The sequence below is a fragment of the Schistocerca cancellata genome, chromosome 1 (assembly GCF_023864275.1).
Source record: "Schistocerca cancellata isolate TAMUIC-IGC-003103 chromosome 1, iqSchCanc2.1, whole genome shotgun sequence".
NCBI lineage: Eukaryota > Metazoa > Arthropoda > Insecta > Orthoptera > Acrididae > Schistocerca > Schistocerca cancellata.
The window spans coordinates 1,097,703,183-1,097,724,840 of NC_064626.1; the positions used below are offsets into that span (position 1 = coordinate 1,097,703,183).

At 41.9% G+C, this 21,658-nt stretch overlaps 1 protein-coding gene across 1 annotated transcript in view; it reads left to right on the forward strand.

Moving 5' to 3' along the window:
* Positions 1-21,658, forward strand: part of LOC126091850 (beta-arrestin-1) — a 468,408-nt gene that overhangs the window by 445,067 nt on the left and 1,683 nt on the right. The window contains exons 10-12 of the mRNA XM_049907116.1: positions 8,415-8,555; positions 19,856-19,942; positions 20,994-21,146. Coding sequence (XP_049763073.1) covers positions 8,415-8,555; positions 19,856-19,942; positions 20,994-21,146 — 381 coding nt within the window. The remainder of the gene's footprint in view (positions 1-8,414; positions 8,556-19,855; positions 19,943-20,993; positions 21,147-21,658) is intronic.

A 21,658-nucleotide genomic window follows, 5' to 3' on the forward strand; every position in this document is an offset into this window, starting at 1 on the left:
CTTTTTTTTTTTTTTTTAATTGTAAGCGGCGGTAGCGTGCACAAAAGCAAGCCATGCCGCGAGCGGCGAGAGGCCGTAAACACGCACTATCAGAATGCTACAAACAATGCATGACACTGTACAGTAATGCATTTTCAGCTTGGAGTGACTGACGTAAACATCGATAACAAAGAAAACGGCACTTATCAGATCAAAGCAAAATGAGCAGTCGATCAAACCAGACGAAGCACGTGAAAAAGGAAGGGTACCCGTATAAATACGGACGGAGAGCCTGACGCATAGCAATGACTACCCGGTAAAGCTTAACTGCTAAGCTTACGACTCGAACCAAACTACTGTAGCTGTATCGTCATTCATTTGACCTAAATTGTGTCTCATATTACAATGGACCAACTTTGTTTTGATTTGGAGGTGCGGCCTAAAACTTTTCTCTCCCCTTGAATTTCGAGTCTCAAATTTCAGGTGCGGCTTAGATTCGGGAATTTTTTTTTTTTCCCCTTTATTTCAAGTCTCATTTTTCAGGTGCGGCTTAGATTCGAGTGCGGCTTAGATTCGAGTAAATATGGTACATACTTTTTATGCCAGTTTTAAATATTGTTCCTCCTGATATTTATAGGTCTACATTATCATAAAGAATGCATCACACTTTTACACATCACCTCTTTAAAGAAATGAGTGACTCGATGCTGCTAAACATTAAGCATGATTTCATCTTCTTATAAGTGGCAGACGTGTTTAAGTTCCAGGTTTGATGACAAAACAATCACCATAGTTAGCTCAACTTCGAAAGTGACTCTGTAAATGTTCCCATTTTTTATGTATCATCTGTTAGTTACGTAAGTTAAATTGCACTTAGTATTAACTAAATTGAAAACAATTAGTTACTTCCTCTAGAGGTGTTCAGAAAATAACTCCCATTTACATACTGGGGAATTCAATTTGTTTTCAACAGCCCTTACATATTAGATTATGCTAAGGAAGTCTCAGTTGTAATGGAAGGAGTGAAGATAAGCACTCTCTGTGTAGCTGAAGAGATGCAGAGTGCCTCACAGCTGCATGAACGAGATTGAAAAACACACACACACACACACACACACACACACACACACACACTCTCCTCCAATTTCTTCTTTATAGAAGACTCAATGTGTTTCAAAATTCACGTTACAGTCTTCTGGAGGTTGTGAAACACCCTGTCAGAATTAATATTAGGCACTTCTTGAGGCCTTAGAAGGGATTTAATAGATTGAGTCATACAAGCAACCCACGTCCGAAAATGTCATTCAATGACAATACTAAAGAGCTTCAAAGTTATAGGAGCCAGGACCTGTAAATGTACATATGCGAGGGTTGATTCCATGATGATATTGTTACAAACTTTCTAGGATTACTGAGAAGAATAAATGTATCAGTTTGAGGCAAGGGTGCCTGTACTGGAAACAAAAAGAGTAGAAAGTTACTAGTAAAAACTGTTCCTATACCTCTGACATTGGATTACATGTACTTGGACTGTTATTGCTAAGATTGTAGTGTGGGCAACATTCAGAGGTGGTAGTATGGAACAAAACAAGTAAAAAATCCAGTAAACATTAGCTTGAAAACATCTCCTCTGTTGAACAAGTGTTCATAACTCTTAAGATATGTATTTTAGACCCGATGTTTACTAAATATTTTTTTTCTTGTTTTGGTCCATATTACCACACCTGAAAGTTGCCCATCCTACAATCTTAGCAACAGTACCACTACATGTATTCCACTGTCAGAAGTATTGGAACAGTTTTTGTTTATAACTTTTGACTAGTTCATTTCTTGCAAAGGGATCCTTACCTCAGATTGACACATTTATCCCTCTCCATTGTCCTAGAAAGTTCGTGACATCACGGAATAATCCTGTATGTACATACATTTAAAGGTGCTGGCACCTATAACTTTGATGCTCCGTAGTGTCATTGGATCACATTTCCGCACATAGATTTCTGTGTAAAACTTGCTCCATTAAGTCCCCTCCACAACCTCTAGAAGTGTATAACATCAATTGTGAAACACACTGTGTGTGTTCAACAATGTAGGAAAAGATAGATTGCTACTTACTGTAAAGAAGACACGTCAAGTTGCAGACACTCGCAATTAAAAGACACTCGCAATTAAAAGACACTCGCAATTAAAAGACACTCGCAATTAAAAGACACTCGCAATTAAAAGACACTCGCAATTAAAAGACACTCGCAATTAAAAGACACTCGCAATTAAAAGACACTCGCAATTAAAAGACACTCGCAATTAAAAGACACTCGCAATTAAAAGACACTCGCAATTAAAAGACACTCACTCACAGCTTTTGGCCACAACCTTCATCAGTAAAAGGGACACACACATACGCGCACCACTCAAGCACACAAGATTGCCAACTACTTGGGCCGGAATGCAGCATCACTTGGGATGCAAATAGCAATCTGGAGGGGGAGGGGGGGGGGAGGGTGAAGGCATAATACTTTATTGGTGGAGAGAGAGACAAACACTGTCTGATGGACTGTGCAGAGACTACACTGCCAACAGGTGCAGCATCAGGAGGTTATGGGGCAGGGAGGTGGGGAAAAAGGAGCAAAAAAGGAGAGGAGTGTGGAAAGCCAGGTGGGTGCATTGGCAGAGGGTGGCAAATAAGCAGGGTGGGAGATGAGAATGAGGAAGAGATTATAGGACAGAGGGGGTGGAAACTGATGGGTGGAGGATGTTGGGACAGTATTTACCATAGGTTGAGGTGAGGATAATACAGGAGTGGAGAATGTGTTGCAAGCATAACTCCCATCTGCTCACTTCACAAAAGCTGGTGGTGGAGGAAGGATCCAGATGACTCGGGTAGTGAAGCAGCCATTGAAATGGAGGATGTTTGTTCAGTTGCATGTTGTGCCACAGAGTGGTCTACTTTGCTCTTGGCCACTGATTGGCAGTAACCATCCATCTGGTGGACAGCTGGTTGGTAGTCATATCAGTGTACAAAGCTGTGCAGTGATTGCAGCAGAGCTGGTAAATGACATGGCTGCTTTCACAGGTGGCCTGGCCCCTGATGGGGTAGGATAAACTTATGACAGGACTGGAATAGGAAGTGCTTGATGAGTGGATTGGACAGGTTTTGCACCTGGGTCTTACACAGGGATATGATCCATGTGGCAAGGGGTTGGGATTGGGAATGGTATAGGGATGGACTAGGATGTTGTGGAGGTTGGGTGGGTGACAGAACAACACTTTAGGAGGGGTGGACAGTATCTTGGGTAGGATGTCCTTATTTCAGGGCACAATGATAGGTAATCAAAGCCCTGGTGAAGGATGTGGTTCAGTTGTTCTAATATGGGTGGTACTGGTTGATGAAGGAGCACTCATTTGTGGCTAGTTTTTGGATGTGGTGGGTGGAGGGTGAGGGGAAATGGCACAAGAGATTTTTTTGCAAACTAGGTTCGGAGAATAGTGCCTGTCAGTGAAGACCTTGGTGAGGCCCTCAGTACACTGAAAAAGGTAGTTGTCGCTGTAGATACACTGTCCCCAAGTAGCCAAGCTATATGGGAGGGATTTTTTGGTGTGGAAGGGATGATAGCTGTTAAAATGCAAGTACTGTTTGTGGTTGGTAGGTTTAAGGTTGGTAGAGATGTGGATGGAGCCATCATCAACATCTAGGAAGGTGGCACACTTGATTGAGGAGGAGAATGTCAAGCGGATGGGAGAGAACGTCTTCAGGTTGTGAAGGAAGAAAGATAGGGTGACATCATGAAGATATCATCAATGAACCTGAACGAAACTAAGGGTTTGGCTAGGAAACTCTCCTGGAGATAGTGCACAAAGAGGTTGGCAAAGGTGGGTGCCATGCAGGTGCCTATCTTTCCCTCCCTTCAAATAAGCAGTAGTTGTGAGTTAGGATAAAGTTAGTAAAGTGTATGAGTAATTAGGTAATGGGGTTGGATTCTGAAGGATGATGGGAAAGGTAGTGTTCAACAGCGGTAATACCGTGGGCATGAGGGATGTTGTTGTATGAGGTGGTGGCATCAGCACTGACAATTAGAGGCCGAGGAAGTAAATGGGTAGGGATGGTGGGGAGTTTATGAAGGAATTGGTTGAGTCTTTAATGTGGAGACTAGATTACGGGCAATTGGGAGGAGGTATTGGTCAGTGAGAGCCGAAATTCTTTCAGTGGGCGCAATAACGAGCCACAATGGGTAGTCCATGATTGTTGGGTTTGTGGTTTTTGGGGAGCATGTAGAAGGTGGGTGTGCATAGTGTCATTGGAGTGAGGAGGGAAATAGTTTCAGGGGAGATGTTCTGGGAAGGGCCTATGGTTTTAAATAGGGATTGGAGTTTGTGTTGAACTTCTGGGATGAGATCACTCTGGCAAAGTTTGTTGCTGGAAGAGTCAGATAATTGGTGAAGGCCTTCTGCCAGGTTGTCACATTGATTAACAACAACATTGGTGGAACCCTTGTCAGCAGGTAAGGTGAGGAGGTTATGATTTGTTTTGAGATTGTACTTGACTGTTCTTTCTTCTGCTGAAATGTTGGTGTTCTGAGGAAGGGACCTTGGGAAGGATGGTGAGACTAAGTTGGAGATAAGGAATTCCTGGAAGGTGTCCAGCAGGTGGTTATGGGTGGGGTGAGGGGGGGGGGGGGTGATCATGGTTGGATGGTGGTACGAATTGGAAGAGGCAGGTTTCAGTGTTGGAATTACGGTGATTTTGGTTGGAGGGATTGGTGGCAAAGAAGTGCTTTCATTGCAGGAGTTGGGAGGAGGAGAGTAGGTTTTTGACAACTCCAGCATGGTTAAATTTTGATGTAGGACTAAAGTTGAGGCCTTTGGATAGTACTGAAACATGTGTGGAGTTGAGGGTTTTGGTGGGAAGGTTAACAACAATGTTATGGGTATGTTTTGTCTCTGGATTTGGTGGGGAGTTGGTAGGGAGTTTGGGGGATGTGGCAAGTTGAAAAGGTCAGTGAGGCAGGGTTTAGCTGCTATGAGGGGTGGACGAGGAGGAACACTGTGGGTACAATAGATGTCAGAAAGTGTGCCCTGAGATGGCAGTAGGCTGTCAGCAAATTGGATAATTTATGGAGGTGGTGTCTGGAATACTCCTCGAGCTGCTGGAGAACAAGGGATTCAATTTTGGAGATGTGACGTATGGAGTGAGGATTGCAGAATGTAGTATCTTGTGGAGGGAGCAGAGGTGGTTGTGGGATGCCTGTGCCATGGAGATGTGTTTTTTGCAGTACCAGGTTTGTGATGACCAGGGATTGGTGGCATCTGAAAAGTTGCATTGTGAAAGTAGGGGTGGGATCCAGAGAAAGGAATCTTTATAGTTAGGTTATTTTTTGTGGGGGGGGGGGGGGGGGGATTTCATGGTTTAGGCAGCATTTGAGAAACAGGATGTGGGACTGTGTTTCAGCTAGGGAAAGGGATACTTTTCTGAATTGGTGCAGAAAGATGGAACAAGGGTCCATTGTAGCAGGAATGGTGTAAAGAAAAATCAAAATGATGCAGAAATGGGCAAAATAGGTGTTGCTGATTGTGAGAGGATCTGGCTAAGTGAAAAGACTCATGTAGGTGCATAAAAATACATAAAGACATGCAGAAACACACACATATGCAATAATATGCACAGATATGTAAAAATACATACCAATATGCAAAAATACATGAAATTGTGGGAAACCATGTAAAACTGTGTGCAAATACGTTAAAAACATGCAGAAACGTGGGTGATAAGGAACGATGACCGGTAAACCAAGAGAGGAGGAGGGGGGGGGGGGGGGGTGTTAGGTCAAGGATCAAAAGTTCATGTGGCGTGGGTAGGTGTGGAAAACAACTCTCAAGTACGTCAGGATGAGGGATGAAGTGGGATCAATAGGAATAAATGTGGTTATAATTTCAGAGGAAAGAATCTGAGGCATTAGGTGCAGCATCAACAATAAAGTAGAGAAAGAATTGGACCCTGAGAAGAGTAATGCTATGATTAGCGCAACGAAGGAAAAAATCACAGGATTGGAGGGTGAAAGAATGCCGTTAAGAAAAAAATCAAAGAATAGAAACACCAGATAGGAATATCGACAGTGTAGGAGAAGACTGATCGCTATTTACATTGAAGAAGACATGTCAAGTTGCAGACAGACACGAGAGAGAGAAAGAGAGAGAGAGAGAGAGAGAGAGAGAGAGAGAGAGAGAGAGAGAGAGAGAGAGAGAGCGCGCAAGCAAACACACCTCACGCACACACGGCCAACTCCTGCACCTCGGGCCAGGAATGCATCGCATGGGATGTAAGCAGCAATCTTGCCTCCAGCACTTTTTAAGTCAATATTTGAACAGGGTCTGATGTGACTTCCATAGATTTAATTTTCTTTGTTTTGCTTAGCTACATTATGTGATTGGAAGTATCCAGACACATAGCTAAAAATGACGTTTAAGTTTGTGCCGCCCTCCTTTGGTAATGCTGGAATTAAATATGGTGGTGGCCCATCCTTAGCCTTTATGACAGCTTCCACTCTCGCAGACATACATTCAATCAGGTGCTGGAAGATTTCTTGGGAAATGGCAGCCCATTCTTCACGGAGTGCTGCACTGAGGAGAGGTATTGATGTCGGTCAGTGGGGCCTGGCACGAAGTCGGCATTCCAAAACATCCCAAAGGTGTTCTATAGGATTCAGTTCAGGATTCTATGCAGGCCAGCCCATTACAAGGATGTTATTGCCGTTTAACCGCTCCGCCACAGGCCATGCACTATGAACAGGTGCTCATTCATGTTGAAAGATGCAATTGCCAGCCCCAAATTGCTCTTCGACAGTGGAAAACAAGAAGGTGCTTAAAACATCAATGTAGGACTGTTCTCTGATAGTGGCATGTAAAATAACAAGGGATGCAAGCCTCCTCCATGATAAACATGACCACGCCATAACACTCCCCCTCCGAATTTCACTGTTGGCACCGCACACACTGGGAGATGACGTTCACCATGCATTCACCATACCCACACACTGCCATTGGATTGCCACATCGTGTACCGTGATTTGTCGCTCCACACAATGTTTTTCCATTGTTAAATTGTCGAATGTTTACACTCGTTACACCAAGCGAGACATCGTTTAGCATTTACCGGTGTGCTGTGTGGCTTATGAGCAGCTGCTCGACCATGAAATCCAAGTTTTCACATCTCCTGCCTAACTGTCAGAGTACTTGCAGTGGATCCTGATGCAGTTTTTAATTCCTGTCTCATGGTCTGAATAGATGTCTGCCTATTACACATTACGACCCTCTTCTACTGTCAGCAGTCTGTCAGTCAACAGATAAGGTCAGCCTGTACACTTTTGTGCTGTGTGTGTCCCCCCTTCACATTCCCACTTCACTTTCACATCAGAAACAGTGGACCTAGGGATGTTTAGGAGTGTGGAAATTTCGCGTACAGACATATAATACAAGTGACACGCGATCACCTGACCATGTTCAAAGTCCTTGAGCTCTGCGGAGTACCCCATTCTGTTCTCTCATGATGTCTGATGACTACTGAGGTTGCTGGTATGGAGTACCTGGCAGTAGGTGGCAGCCCAATGCACTTAATATGAAAAATGTCCGGATACTTTTGATCACATAGTGTATTTGTCATCACATTTATCGTTCTGCATGGGGAAAGCTTCTGTGGATTCTCCACATAACTGAAATCTCTTTAAAAATGGCAAGAGTGGAAGGGGAAGAGGAAAGGGAAGGAAGAGTAGTGCACAGGTGCGGACAGAGATGAATGCATTCTGGTGGAGTGTGCAGGAATTAGACTGTGTGTGTTTATATATACTGGGGTGCGATGGTTCTTTCTTTTTTTAAATATAAAGTTTCTAAATTTGCTTGCTTCTGAAACAGTTACTTCCTGGTGGTAAAGTCTTATTTAGGGAAGAAATCTGATGTCTTCTTGCTGGAGAGACAAGTTGTTTGTCATCGATTAATACTGTACGTAATCCCCATGATGAACACTAAAACATAGAGAAACAAAGTTTGGTGTGGTAGGAAAGCCTTCGATCTATTTATTACTTTATTTGTAGGATTTATTCATCAGCTGTTTCTCAGATGGAGTGAGAAAACAAATTATACACAAAATTTCATAATCTTGTTAAGCTGGAAAATAAAATTTGAATATCTGGTGATAAAATTTACTTTTTAGGTTACTCTCCTTTGCTTCTGCAGTTCTGCACACTTTTGAGTAAATTGTTGAAATGTAACTGATAAAAAGTGGTTCTTATTTTCTGAACACCTCACTTATGGATATGCTGTACATTAATTGTATTAAACACTTTTTTTATGTTGTCAAGCACGTAATTTTTTCCCTCTGTTATGCTCTAAATGGTTGTTACTGGAATCTGTTCAATGGGGACAGTGGTCTGACCTTGTTGACGTTACAGAGCATGCGTGGTGGGGCCAGGCTTCACCCTGTCGAAAGTGTTCTTGGTGAAGCCATTACTGGCCAACAACAAAGATAAACGTGGTCTGGCGCTGGATGGACAGTTGAAGCATGAGGGCACGAACCTCGCCTCATCCACCATGTGAGTTTGATGTGGCAGGAAAGGGCATGACTTATGGGTGCTCTTGAGTTGAATTTATTCATTAGTTGTTTATTTTTGTTTCTAGTGGACTGGGAAAATACTGAGTTGCATTTGAAGCCTTTGAAATATAAACTGTAAGCCACAGGACATGTCCGTTGGCTGTTTCAGTTTATACTGTAAATGACAGGCAGGGAAATTTATTATTTTGCACCCATTGACATGCCCATGACTGCCCCACCGAGATTGAAATATATTGTTTTATCATGGGTTGTATTCTGTGTGCCTAGAGAGGGCTGTCCCATCGGACCAGGGTTCACCTTGAGCAAAGTGTTTGTGCTGACGCCCCTCCTAGCCAATAACAAGGACAAGTGGGGCTTAGCTCTTGACGGACAGTTAAAACATGAAGACACGAATCTTGCCTCCAGCACTTTGTAAGTCAATATTTGAACAGGGTCTGATGTGACTTTCATATATTTAATTTTCTTTGTTTTGCTTAGCTATTTGTCATCACGTTTATCGTCCTGCACGGGGAAAGCTTCTATGGATTCTCCACATAACTGAAATCTCTTTAAAAATGGCAAGAGTTGATTCAAGTAGACTTCATTGATTGGAAAAGACTGTCACACTGTTGAATATGAATATAACTAGTGAGAAACTATCCCTTAGTAGTTCTTGATGAACCAGAATGATAAGAGACACACTGAAGCCTCCTCAGACCCTCTGTGATGTGTACTCTGCTTGATTCTAATGTTAATGTGCTTCATTTATTGCATTTTGCTACATTGTGTTGTAATGCTGGCTAATGCATCTGACAGGCAAGAACTACATGATTACTGTGGCATTTTAGACATATTAGTTTGCTTTTGTTACATTTGTGATCCTCCCAAGTCTTATTTGAGCATGCTTCGCATGTTTAAAATTGTGGGAAAGGTGCCTAGAGTCATTGTCTTGTCAGTAAATAATATAAACTTTAGAGCATGATAAAGCTTACTTTGTCACTTCTGCTCAGCAGGATAATGCGTAGCGGGTAGAGATGCAGTACGCAAAAATAATTGACATTGATTTCATGTAAATCTTCATTTACTTATGTTGAAGGTATCACTAATATATATCTGTGAGAGTGTCTGACAACCTTTTTTGATTCTGTATTTTTGCCAAAGTAATTATTGAGAAAAATTGATGAGATAATATTAACAAGATGTTGCAAAATGGATGTATGTGATACAGCAGAAATTGTGGAAGGATAGTGATTTAAATGAAACTGTCTGCCAGATTAAAACTATGTGCTGGTCTGACACTTGAAATTGGGACATTTTACTTTCACGGGCAAGTGCTCTACCAATTGAGCCATCCAGGCACAGCTTATGACCCACCCTCATGGATTTACTTTCTTGAGTACCTTATCTCCTATCTTTCAAACTTCATGAAGTTCTTGTGTATATGTTGTAGGACTAGTGATCCTGGAAGAAAGAATATTGCATAGACATGGTGAAGCCTCAGCCTGTGCGATTGCTTCCAGAATGAATTTCCACTAAGCAACAGAGTGTACTTCGATTTGAAACTTCCTGTCAGATTAAAACTGTGTGCTGGACTGGGGTTTGAGCTTCGCTTTTTGTGTACAAGTGCTCTACTAGCTGAGCTATCCAAGCATTACTAATGGCCAGCTCTCACAGTCTGTGATAGGCAATGGCCCCAGCTTCAAGTTCTGGTCTGGCAAACAGTTTGTCTTCTAGGAAGTTCCATATCAGCACACACACTGCTGCAGAGTCAAAATTCATTCTGGAAGTGATATATATATGATTGAACAGTAGTGTTAGCATGGCTGAGGTAAACTCGAGACAGAGCTTAAGGGTCATGTGACTACTAATTGACTGGCAAACAATTTTCAGTGCCTCTCTGAGAATACTTCACATTGACACTTCATTATATTAACAGTGATTTGAAATGTCAGCATTTAAACTGTGTGGAAGAATAGTTTGATTCTGAGATTCCACTGTGTTGATTTTGTCTACCCTGAAGCAATATTGTCGACACTATGTATGGACTGTGATTAGTATTAAAGCAAGATAACAACTTCCATAGCTTACAAAATGATTTAAAAATGAAATATTTTGATTGTGACATAATGACACTGACAAGTTTTTCTCCAATATGAACAGTTTAATTGAAATTATTGACTTTCCTAACATTAGATACCAAGGAAGTTAAATTCTTTTGTCACATTAACCATAGCAGCTATTCATGGCAAAAATGAGACAATGAAAGGACTGGAATATTTTATAATGAAGTCCATCTGCTATCTTTTCCGTTTCTGTTTGCCAAGGTACATCACGAAGAACCTTCATAGAAATGTCAACATGCCAGAAATGCACACAGTATCTGTGAAAGTTACATGCAGTGTATTCTGAACTGAAACCCTTGAAGTTGTATGGAAAATATTTAGAATGTATTCCACCACAAATTTGAAGGTTTCAGTAATGAATGTCCCAAAACTCCTGAAGTGAGTGCTTAAGCCACATTGACACTGAAATGATGCTACTTTGGTACATCGGCAAAGTGAAAATACTATGGAAAAACAGCAGGCATAATTAATAATAAAGTTTACTCTTGTAAACACATTTTGTAGCACATTATGAGAAGCAATGACTGCCAGTTAGCTTAAAGTGTAATGGCAGTATTAAACTGCTGTCCTCAAATTCATGAACTTTTTATCTGGTAATATGGGAAATGTACATACTAATGAAAATTTTATGTCCCAAAATACAAGATGCATTAAAATCTATTAATGAGAGCTGTATCAGAATTACGTATGATCTACCTGCTAAAATGAGAGAGAGTGTAAGTTGACAACATTAACTTTGGTCGATATAACATCCCCCTTTATTGGTGAAGTCCTGGAGGTCACTACATCTTTCAAGAGCTCTCAAATGTCAAGCTTTAAACTTAACGTGAATAGCCTAATGGCAATGTAACTGATCACAATAAGTGAGAAATCAGGGTACGAATTTTGACCAGCACAAATTTTCATTGTCGTCTTTCCGTTATACGACTGATGGTTTCCCATATTCAAACTGCGAATATATTTCTTTGTTTGTAAGTTTTCAGTTCCGAGCTGTTTGAGTGACATTCCACAAATATTACTAAAATATTGACTAATTGTTTCATAAATTCGGTTTTATGCCATTCACAATAGTTTAGGACTCATTTAGGAGGCTGTTTCCCTTGCTATAGATGGCTGTTGTTTGTTCGTTGTCTAGTAGCATCTGTGTTACTAACCAGCAAGTAAATTAAGGAAATGAAGCCACTTGCCTGTAGCGAACTAGTGTGTGAAGCATATTAATGCGTAAAAGAAAAGGCTATTCACAGTACCTTTCGAGCTCTTGGTCTTTTCCTAGTGAAGGTGTTTTTCTAGTGAAAGTGCCTGTGGGTCCCTCACGCCATCTTCCCCCCCCCCCCTACATCTTTTCCACCCCCGCTCCCACCATCTTTTCCACCCCCCTCCCGCCATCTTTTCCACCCCCCTCCCGCCATCTTTCCCACCCCCCCTCCCACCATCTTACCCACCCCCCCTCACGCCACCTGTCCAACCCCTCCCCCCTCCCGCCATTTATCTCTCCAACCCCTCCCCCCTCCCGCCATATATCTCTCCCACCCCTCCCCCCTCCCGCCGTCTATGTCTCCCACCCCTCCCGCCGTCTATGTCTCCCACCCCTCCCGCCGTCTATGTCTCCCACCCCTCCCGCCGTCTATGTCTCCCACCCCTCCCGCCGTCTGTCTCTCCCACCCCTCCCGCCGTCTGTCTCTCCCACCCCTCCCGCCGTCTGTCTCTCCCACCCCTCCCGCCGTCTGTCTCTCCCACCCCTCCCGCCGTCTGTCTCTCCCACCCCTCCCGCCGTCTGTCTCTCCCACCCCTCCCGCCGTCTGTCTGTCCCACCCCTCCCGCCGTCTGTCTCTCCCACCCCCCTCCCGCCGTCTGTCTCTCCCACCCCCCTCCCGCCGTCTGTCTCTCCCACCCCCCCTCCCGCCGTCTGTCTCTCCCACCCCCCCTCCCGCCGTCTGTCTCTCCCACCCCCCCTCCCGCCGTCTGTCTCTCCCACCCCCCCTCCCGCCGTCTGTCTCTCCCACCCCCCCTCCCGCCGTCTGTCTCTCCCACCCCCCCTCCCGCCGTCTGTCTCTCCCACCCCCCCTCCCGCCGTCTGTCTCTCCCACCCCCCCTCCCGCCGTCTGTCTCTCCCACCCCCCCTCCCGCCGTCTGTCTCTCCCACCCCCCCTCCCGCCGTCTGTCTCTCCCGGTCTCCCTCCCGCCGTCTGTCTCTCCCGGTCTCCCTCCCGCCGTCTGTCTCTCCCGGTCTCCCTCCCGCCGTCTGTCTCTCCCGGTCTCCCTCCCGCCGTCTGTCTCTCCCGGTCTCCCTCCCGCCGTCTGTCTCTCCCGGTCTCCCTCCCGCCGTCTGTCTCTCCCGGTCTCCCTCCCGCCGTCTGTCTCTCCCGGTCTCCCTCCCGCCGTCTGTCTCTCCCGGTCTCCCTCCCGCCGTCTGTCTCTCCCGGTCTCCCTCCCGCCGTCTGTCTCTCCCGGTCTCCCTCCCGCCGTCTGTCTCTCCCGGTCTCCCTCCCGCCGTCTGTCTCTCCCGGTCTCCCTCCCGCCGTCTGTCTCTCCCGGTCTCCCTCCCGCCGTCTGTCTCTCCCGGTCTCCCTCCCGCCGTCTGTCTCTCCCGGTCTCCCTCCCGCCGTCTGTCTCTCCCGGTCTCCCTCCCGCCGTCTGTCTCTCCCGGTCTCCCTCCCGCCGTCTGTCTCTCCCGGTCTCCCTCCCGCCGTCTGTCTCTCCCGGTCTCCCTCCCGCCGTCTGTCTCTCCCGGTCTCCCTCCCGCCGTCTGTCTCTCCCGGTCTCACTCCCGCCGTCTGTCTCTCCCGGTCTCCCTCCCGCCGTCTGTCTCTCCCGGTCTCCCTCCCGCCGCCCGCTCTCTCTCTCTCTCTCTCTCTCTCTCTCTCTCTCTCTCTCTCTCTCCCCCCCTCCCACCTCCGCTTCCCCCCCTCTCTCTGTCTCTCTCTCCCCCTCCCACCTCCGCTTCCCCCCCTCTCTGTCTCTCTCTCTCCCCCCCCCCTCCCACCATCGCTTCCTCTCTCTCTCTCTCTCTCTCTCTCTCTCTCTCTCTCTCTCTCTCACTCACTCTCCCGCCTCCGCTGCTGTACCTTGCCATTTCCCCTGACATGTTCTACCCTTTCAACTGATTTCATCTTGGTACACAACTGCTGAATTGTCTGTTGGATGACATGTCTCGCAGTTGCCTGCTCTACTCTCCTTGTAACACTTTCCCCAAGTACATCATCCAGGCAACTGCTCTAATTGATAATCAGTAATCAGTTTCACTGCAACCAAGGTAGTGTTTATTTGAGTGCCCGTGCGGTTGGTTATTTGAATGTGTGTACTTTTGCTAGAAAAAGTGTAAGAACTCAAAAGCTATTGTGAGCTCTATTTCTGTTGTGTGTCTATGCACTGTACATTAGTGGTTAGCTTTGCCTTGTTTTAGTATTGTTCCATCCAGGATTTTCCATTATTGTTGTTTTTGATCTGTGGTAGCTTTGACATAGGATTATGTTCTTAGTGTGGCTTCCTCACCACCTTCTCCTGACAAATTTTTAGTAGGCAGTTATACTGATGGCACACTTTTACTTGCCCCTGAGTGAAAAATGCTGTGAGCGGAAGCTTGTGATTGGTTCGTAGCTCACTGGTTGCTGAGACAGGCCCCACCCACTTCTCCCAGAGTAGCCAGCTTGTAGGTTATAAAAGAAATGAAGATGTAATGGATTAATACTTCGCAGAATTGACAGAGAATGGATAGTGAGGTGCTAGAAGGTCCAGGTACAGTCTTTTCACACATTTTTGATGTGGTTGGCAATGAGCATAAACATTCCCGAGCAGCACAAAGTTGGGCAACTTCCAATGACCATAGAGGGGCAAAGTAAGTGTGTGACCAGTACATAAAATTGGTAATGAATATTATCATTTTGGAATGCTATGTTGCTGTTACTGCCAATCTTAATAATAAGTGCACTTCTGTCCTTGTGTTTTCTATGGATGTAATATTTCCTCCTCATTTTGTTTTTGCTTTAGTGTGTGTGTGTGTGTGTGTGTGTGTGTGTGTGTGTGTGTGTGTGTTTATATAGCAATATTTTTCTGTGCCACATTTTTATATAAATGAGAAATGGTAGTCGTGAGTTGAATTACTCTCTTCCAGTTCTGAGGGCATTCTGTCTCACAGTCTTGTTTAGGATGAAAAGTCTTTAAGGATTTCCAAATGGGTTCAGACTCAATTCAGAATGAAGCACCATTTAATTACTGTCTAAATTATTTAATAATGTAAAACTTCTTTGTTATTGTTTTGTCTGGTAGTTATCTCTGGTATCACAGAGGTCTAGTGGAATGCTTTTTATTTGTGCAAAAGACTGAGTCTGTTGGTAGGACAGCAGTGTCGTTATTGGTGTAATTGTCTTCTGTGATTGATTTTCTTGTTTCATGATTACATTACATTTATTTATCTCATCACTCAAAAAATGCCCCTTTGTTCACCAACTGGCCTCAGGTCCTGTATCATGATGTTATAATTACGAATCTTAAGTTGTTGTCATGTAAGGAGGGCATACAAGAAAAGAAATGTCTTGCAGTTCTTTTCTGAGAGAGGTGCATGAAAGACTGTTACATGTTCATGAACTGCGAAATGGAGCAAGTGAGTGCTATTCAAAGGAAAAATCAACACCATCATCTCCACCTTCCTTCTACCTTTCCCTTAAATTATTTATACTGCGCTCAACAATATTTTCTTTATACAGTAACATGGTTTTGCCCAGGGCAGCATCATCAGTGTTAAGGAGTGCCAGCTCATAAATTATGTGGTCTGTTGTTCTTTTTGACCTGTTTAATAATGTTCAGAACCCATGTTTCAGTTGTCACTTGTTTTTGAATTGTGGAATCGACTGGCCATTTGGGCATGGTTGTCTGATAGACATAAATTGACTACCATTGTGTAGCCCAAACTGCTAGGGCTTCCGCTTTAGAGTTGTGCAGCACGACTATTAAGCCTCTACAGAGACTAGACGCCTAAATAGTCAGGTGAACTCTGCACATATGCAATCAGTATCTCTTTCAGGACTAGGATACTATGTGCTTTGCCCAAAACATTCACCCCATTGCTATTGCATTTTCAAGAGAGAAAAAGAATAAAGGAAGGAAAGAAAGGAAGAAACATAAGGAGAAAATGCCATTGTCTTGACTTGAAAGTGGGTCTCATTTTTCCAACAAGTGACCTACTTGTGGTGAGTCTGAACTTGTTCACCAAGGCCCATTTACTATGAGACAGATGATGTCAAGCTCCAAACTGTCAATACACTTCTGTGATGCAACCACTGGCAGCCAAAGCATGAATAAGCTCATCCATAGGAGTTTTCTGCTTGGTGTCAGTTGAGCTGTGGTTGCTGATTTGTCAAGGCTTCATTCTTATTTGCCATGTATATACACATGATATCCCCTGGTAGCCATAGACACATCATGGTGGGAACAATGCCAAGCACTCAATTGTCTTGGACTCACTGTTCCTGAGGAAACTACTCCAGATTCGATCTATTGGTGCAAGTTTCTCAACCTTCACACAGAACTTAGTGATAGTACCTTTGTGTACACTCATGTCTCTCAGCCTGGCCATGGTGTCAGCTATGCCTTCATCATTGGCATTTTTGGTATCAGCTTCAGGAACACTGCTCAGTATTTACAGCAGAGCTCTCACCTCATTTCAGGCCATGCAGTATACTGGGCAACACAGCATAAAAGACCACAGCATTTGATGTTCTATCAAGGGAAGGCAACCTTGTATTGAAGACCACTAGGAAATGATAAAAATAAATGTGGAAGAAGTGATACTAGAAGTACGTGGATAAAGAAAACGAAGGAAGAAAAATCAGAGATTTTCAGAAGAATGTGATCAAAAAGTGAAAGAAAGAAGAGCGGCAAAGGAAAACACCTACAAGAGGATTCCAGTGAAAGTAAAGAAGCATCTGAAAACGTTAATAGAGAAACTGAAAATCTTCTCAGAAGGAATAAGAGAGAACATGTGGGTAGTGTAATCAAAAGACCAAAGAAGGATAAAAGGGCTGGGAATAAAACAGGTTTTTACAGATCAGTTACATTTTTCAGAAAAATATATATACCACAGATGTGTGGCATCAGAGATAAAAGTGGCAATACAGAACTGGAAAGATCCAAGATACAGAAATTTGGAGGGAATATTTCGAGTAGCTTCTAAATTTTGAATATGAAAGTGAAGAAATGGAGCAACAACATGATCATCAGAGGGTAGATCCCTTCGTGGAATCACCGACAATGAAAGAAACAATAGATTCAATCAAAATACTCAAAAACAACAAAGCTCCAGGACGAGATGGCATATAACAGCTGAATTGTTTAGGAAGGGAGGAATAAAAATTGCAAAACAAATACACAAAGTTCTTACAAACATCTGGAATGAAGAAAGAATGCCAGAGGAGTGGACAGAAGTGATAAAAATACCGGTTCATAAAAAGGATGACAAACAACGGTGCAGGAACCACAGAGGCATCTCATTAATTAGCAATACCTACAAAGTGTTCTCAAATATCCTCCAGAAAAAATTAGAACCATATTTAAGAGAGATAATAAATGAGAAACAAATGGGATTTATGAAGAATCATTCAACCATGACCATATATTAATACTGAAAGAGGGCATATCCAAATATTGGAAGTACAACAAAACAATGGCAATACAGGTTGTTGATATTAAGAAAGCCGTGATACTATATGCAGAGATAAGTTGAGAGAAAATGCAGAGATTCGGAATACCGAAGAACATTATAAATCTTTTGAAAGTGACACTGAAAGTCTCAAAAAGTGTAGTGGAAATGGATGGAGAATATTTCAAGGTCTTTGACATAAAAACAGCAATCAGGCAAGGAAGTAGAAAATCACCCCTCTCATTCATCATTGTAATACTGGAAGCGTTACATGCAGCAAGTGAAGCAGAAGAGGAAATTAAAATGGGAACAAAAATAAATTTACTGGTCTTTTCATATGACGTAGCGCTAATCTCTGAATATCTTGGTGACCTTAAAATACTAGCAAAAAGACTTTCAAAAAGGAAAGGAAGCTGGATTAGAAGTAAATGATGAGAAAAAATATTCATGAGGTTAAAATGAAATTACAGAACAAAAAGATGGGAAACACTGTAGATGGATAACCATACGTTTGAAGAAGTAGGCGAGTTTAAATATCTGGGTGTAGTAGTTAACAACAAAAACAATGAGGAGTAAGAGACCGAGGCGAGGATCAAAAGCTGCATACACACTCTGCATCATACACACTCAACAAACTATCGTCATTTAAAATTTTTTGAGAAGGAACTGAAGTAAAAATATATAAAACTGTAGTCAGACTAGTATTACTATATGGTGTAAAATATGGAAAGTAGATAAATGCAGGGAGAGAAAGATAAATACAGGGAGAGAAAGATAAGTTTTTGAAAATGAAATCCTGCGAAAGATATTTGGACTAATGTATGAGGGAGGAGAATGGTGAAGATAGAAAGAACAGGGAGCTGTACAGTGAACCAGATTTAGTTGTGGGAGCCAAGAGAAGAAGACTAAGATGGACCAGCCACATCTATAGAAGAGAGCAGGGATCTTTACTGAGAGGTGACTTGAGGAATAAAACGGAAGGCTGAAGAACTTTAGGCAGGCTGAAAATGAGATGGAGAGACCAGGTCGCCAAGGATCTCTAGGTACTGGGAGTAAGAAAAGATGATGCCGAAGACGGAATACTGTGCAAGAGGCTCCTTGACGAGGCCAAAAATAGACTGCAGTTTGTGGGGTCAGAAGAGTAAGAGTAAAGTAGAGTAGCAATATGGCAAAGGACATTTAATCTTTAGTTTGGGATATCCATTTCTATGCAGAGTTTTTTGTGTACTCTTCTCCAAGAGGAAGTCCTTGTTCTTAGCTCTCTTTCTTTCTGTCAATTGGGCGTAACATGTAGTCGCTTTTAACTCCTTTTTTGTTGTAGTGCTCTAAGGTTCTAACATGGGTGTCTATGACCTTATTTGTTTTTGTGCCATAAAACAAAATGAACTAACCCCATTGTTTTGGACAGTACTATATTCAGCCCCTGCGTAGTTCAGAGCTGTACTCCACATAAGCTGACTAGGCATAAATAATTCTATGAAACAAAATAATGAATGTGATTGAAGAACATTGTTCATCTGACTGCATAAAAAAATCTAAAAAAATTTTAAAAAATTAAGTATTTTCTCTGTAAGACTCTTTCATTTATACTACAGAAAAGAATTAGAGAACAGTCCTTGTACAAAAGAAGTTCCATTTTCACTATCAGATTAGGTATGTGCCCATATGGGTGTGTTGGTTCCTTGAGTGTTTTTTAAGTGTCAGGATTTATTGTTACTGTGTGAAAACGCACCAGTCTGTGAGAAATCTTCCAGTATTGTTGCCAGTTTGAAATTCACTTTGATCAAGTTAGTAAAAATCAAATGTGTCCATCACTAAAGATGTACTATCAAAAGAAACAATTTAGAACGGACTTCAGGACATTTTTAAGAAAGATTTAATTGAGGACATTGCTGTTAAATTTTCAAAGTAATGTACATTTATAGGAATGTCATTACTTTTGACACAGTCTTCCAATGAATCTGTGACCATGTTGGCTCAGTAATATAGGAATGTCATTGCCTGTATAGACTGTATAATTCTTATTAGGTTGTTCTCATTAAAACTGAGTTGCAACTGTTGTTTTTGAAATCATTTTGTTTAATTGTTGTTTGGATTGCTGCTTCTTTTCTTGCATGTTGCTGCTTGCTATTAAAATTGTTTTGCTAATTTTCCATGTTTTTGTGATGCATGGAGTTTTTGAATGCAATAAGAATGAAGCTAGTCTGCTCAATGGACCCTGTAGTAAAAATTAATTTGGTTTTTTAACAGTTATAAAGATGTGGTGAGCACTGTAAATATTTTAGGAAGACTCTATTATCCATGGTAAAGATTGAGGGCAGAGATTATTTTTTTAAAAATGTTAATCTTTCATATACCTCAATTGTTGTCCAGTTCATATCTGGTCACATAATTTCAGTGTTCCTCACTATATTATTAAGTGATTCGATGTGGAACTAAAAGAAAATGTAAAAGATGAGTTGCTGGGTTATTTTACTAATGTTATGTACTACACTAAGATTGTTTCGGTAGTATCATTAATAGAAGATCCTTCATTAATTGCAGAGTTGCAGATCCTTCCCAAAGAGAGAATCTTGGAATAATTGTGCAGTACAAGGTCAAAGTGAAGCTCTGTCTAGGTGCACTTGGAGGGTATGTTGAATGTTAATTTACAGTTCCAAATTTCATTTATTCCTTCCTTCCACTTCTTACTCTCACCCTTATGTTCTTAGCTGTTTGTATATAATCCTAAATTCATTTTGTTACAAGCAATGCTTCTTAAGTCTGTGCTGTTTCCTGTTACTGTAATTTGTCATTGTAATACTGAAGTACTACATTTTCTAGTGTTTATAATAAGATATTAACTGCTTTTCTTTTCTTGATTTTCTTTACACTTTTCTCTTTTTTGTAATTCTTAAAATTTTTAAGCATATTTTTTAAACTTTCCATTACTATGCAGATTTATTTTATAAATTTCAGATCTATTGTTTTAATGTAATAAACAGATTGTTAATAACCTCTTATCACAGTTATTTGTGCTGATCATTTGTTCCTTAAATTCCTCAGATCTACAGAAAATTTTATAGTAATGTAAAACTAACATTGTCAACGTTTGGTGGTTGTTATAGTGTATTAAAATAAGAGTAGATATTGCTGTTCAGAACTAGATTTACATTTTCTTAATGAAAAAATGCAAGATATTTTTTTGGTGTCTGGAATTTTATTTTAATTCAAATAATTCTCCAAAGACCCTGGTCTGATATCTGCTTAAATAAATTTCATGTAATAGCTCTCCCTCTTATGGTATACTTAGTTTGCTGCTGAAATATAAGTAATTTATTTTATTACTGGTAACAGATTTTTGCTGCAGGTTAAGAGAATTTGTTTTTCTGTAAGTGCACTCTCACTGCTGCAGCCAGATGAGGGACAAAAAGAGGGATTGGGCAACGAGGAGTTGTTAGTTGTGGGAGAGATGAACAGGTGACACTCTGAGGCAATGATGAAATGGAGATTAATAGATTAATGCTTACAATGAATCACAAAACTGAGGCAGTACCAATTATTAAACAGCTGTTGTTTTGTGTGTGTGTGTGTGTGTGTGTGTGTGTGTGTGTGTGTGTGTGTGTGTGTGTGTGTGTGTGTGTCAGGTGGGAGGGTGACAGCATTACAGTTATGGGATATACTTTGTAAATTTCAATTTCAGAGACTTGATTGCTGAGCTGCCGTTTATTCTGATGCATCCTAAACCTGAAGAAGAGCCAGCACCATCTACAGCCCGGCCATCTCCATCACATGCAGTAAAGGAAGATGGTGAAGAAGTTGTGCCCGTTGACACAAACCTTATCCAACTTGATACGTAAGTATTTCCTTATGGTCTTTGTTTTATTGCACAATTACACCAATGGGCTAGAAAAAGAAGTTTTTTTCTTTTATATCATTCTTATGTATGCCCATTACACAGATTTAGATTTTCTGTGGTTTGCTTCAATGTATTAAGGCAAATGCGGACTTGGTCAGCTTAAAAATGCACCCCCTTCTTTCTTTTTTGTAGTCCTCATAATCATATTTTTTAAGAACCTGAAAGAAACATGAGTGTTATTGTTTGTTGAACTACGGGAGAAATATTGAGGCATATGGTAGCCATGCTGATCAGTGGAAATGCTTTCCAAAGCAGTAACATTCTAGTTGTGTGTCACTGTTATATTTTTGCTTTTAATAAAGAGCGTCAATTCTCCTGCATCTGTCCGGTCGTTTTCCGTCCTTTCTTCCATTACTATCTTAAATATTTTGATGAGAGTCTTACATTGTATATCAAGATCAGTTGCTTATTTATATTAGATTATGAGATGAAATTAGATATTATGAATT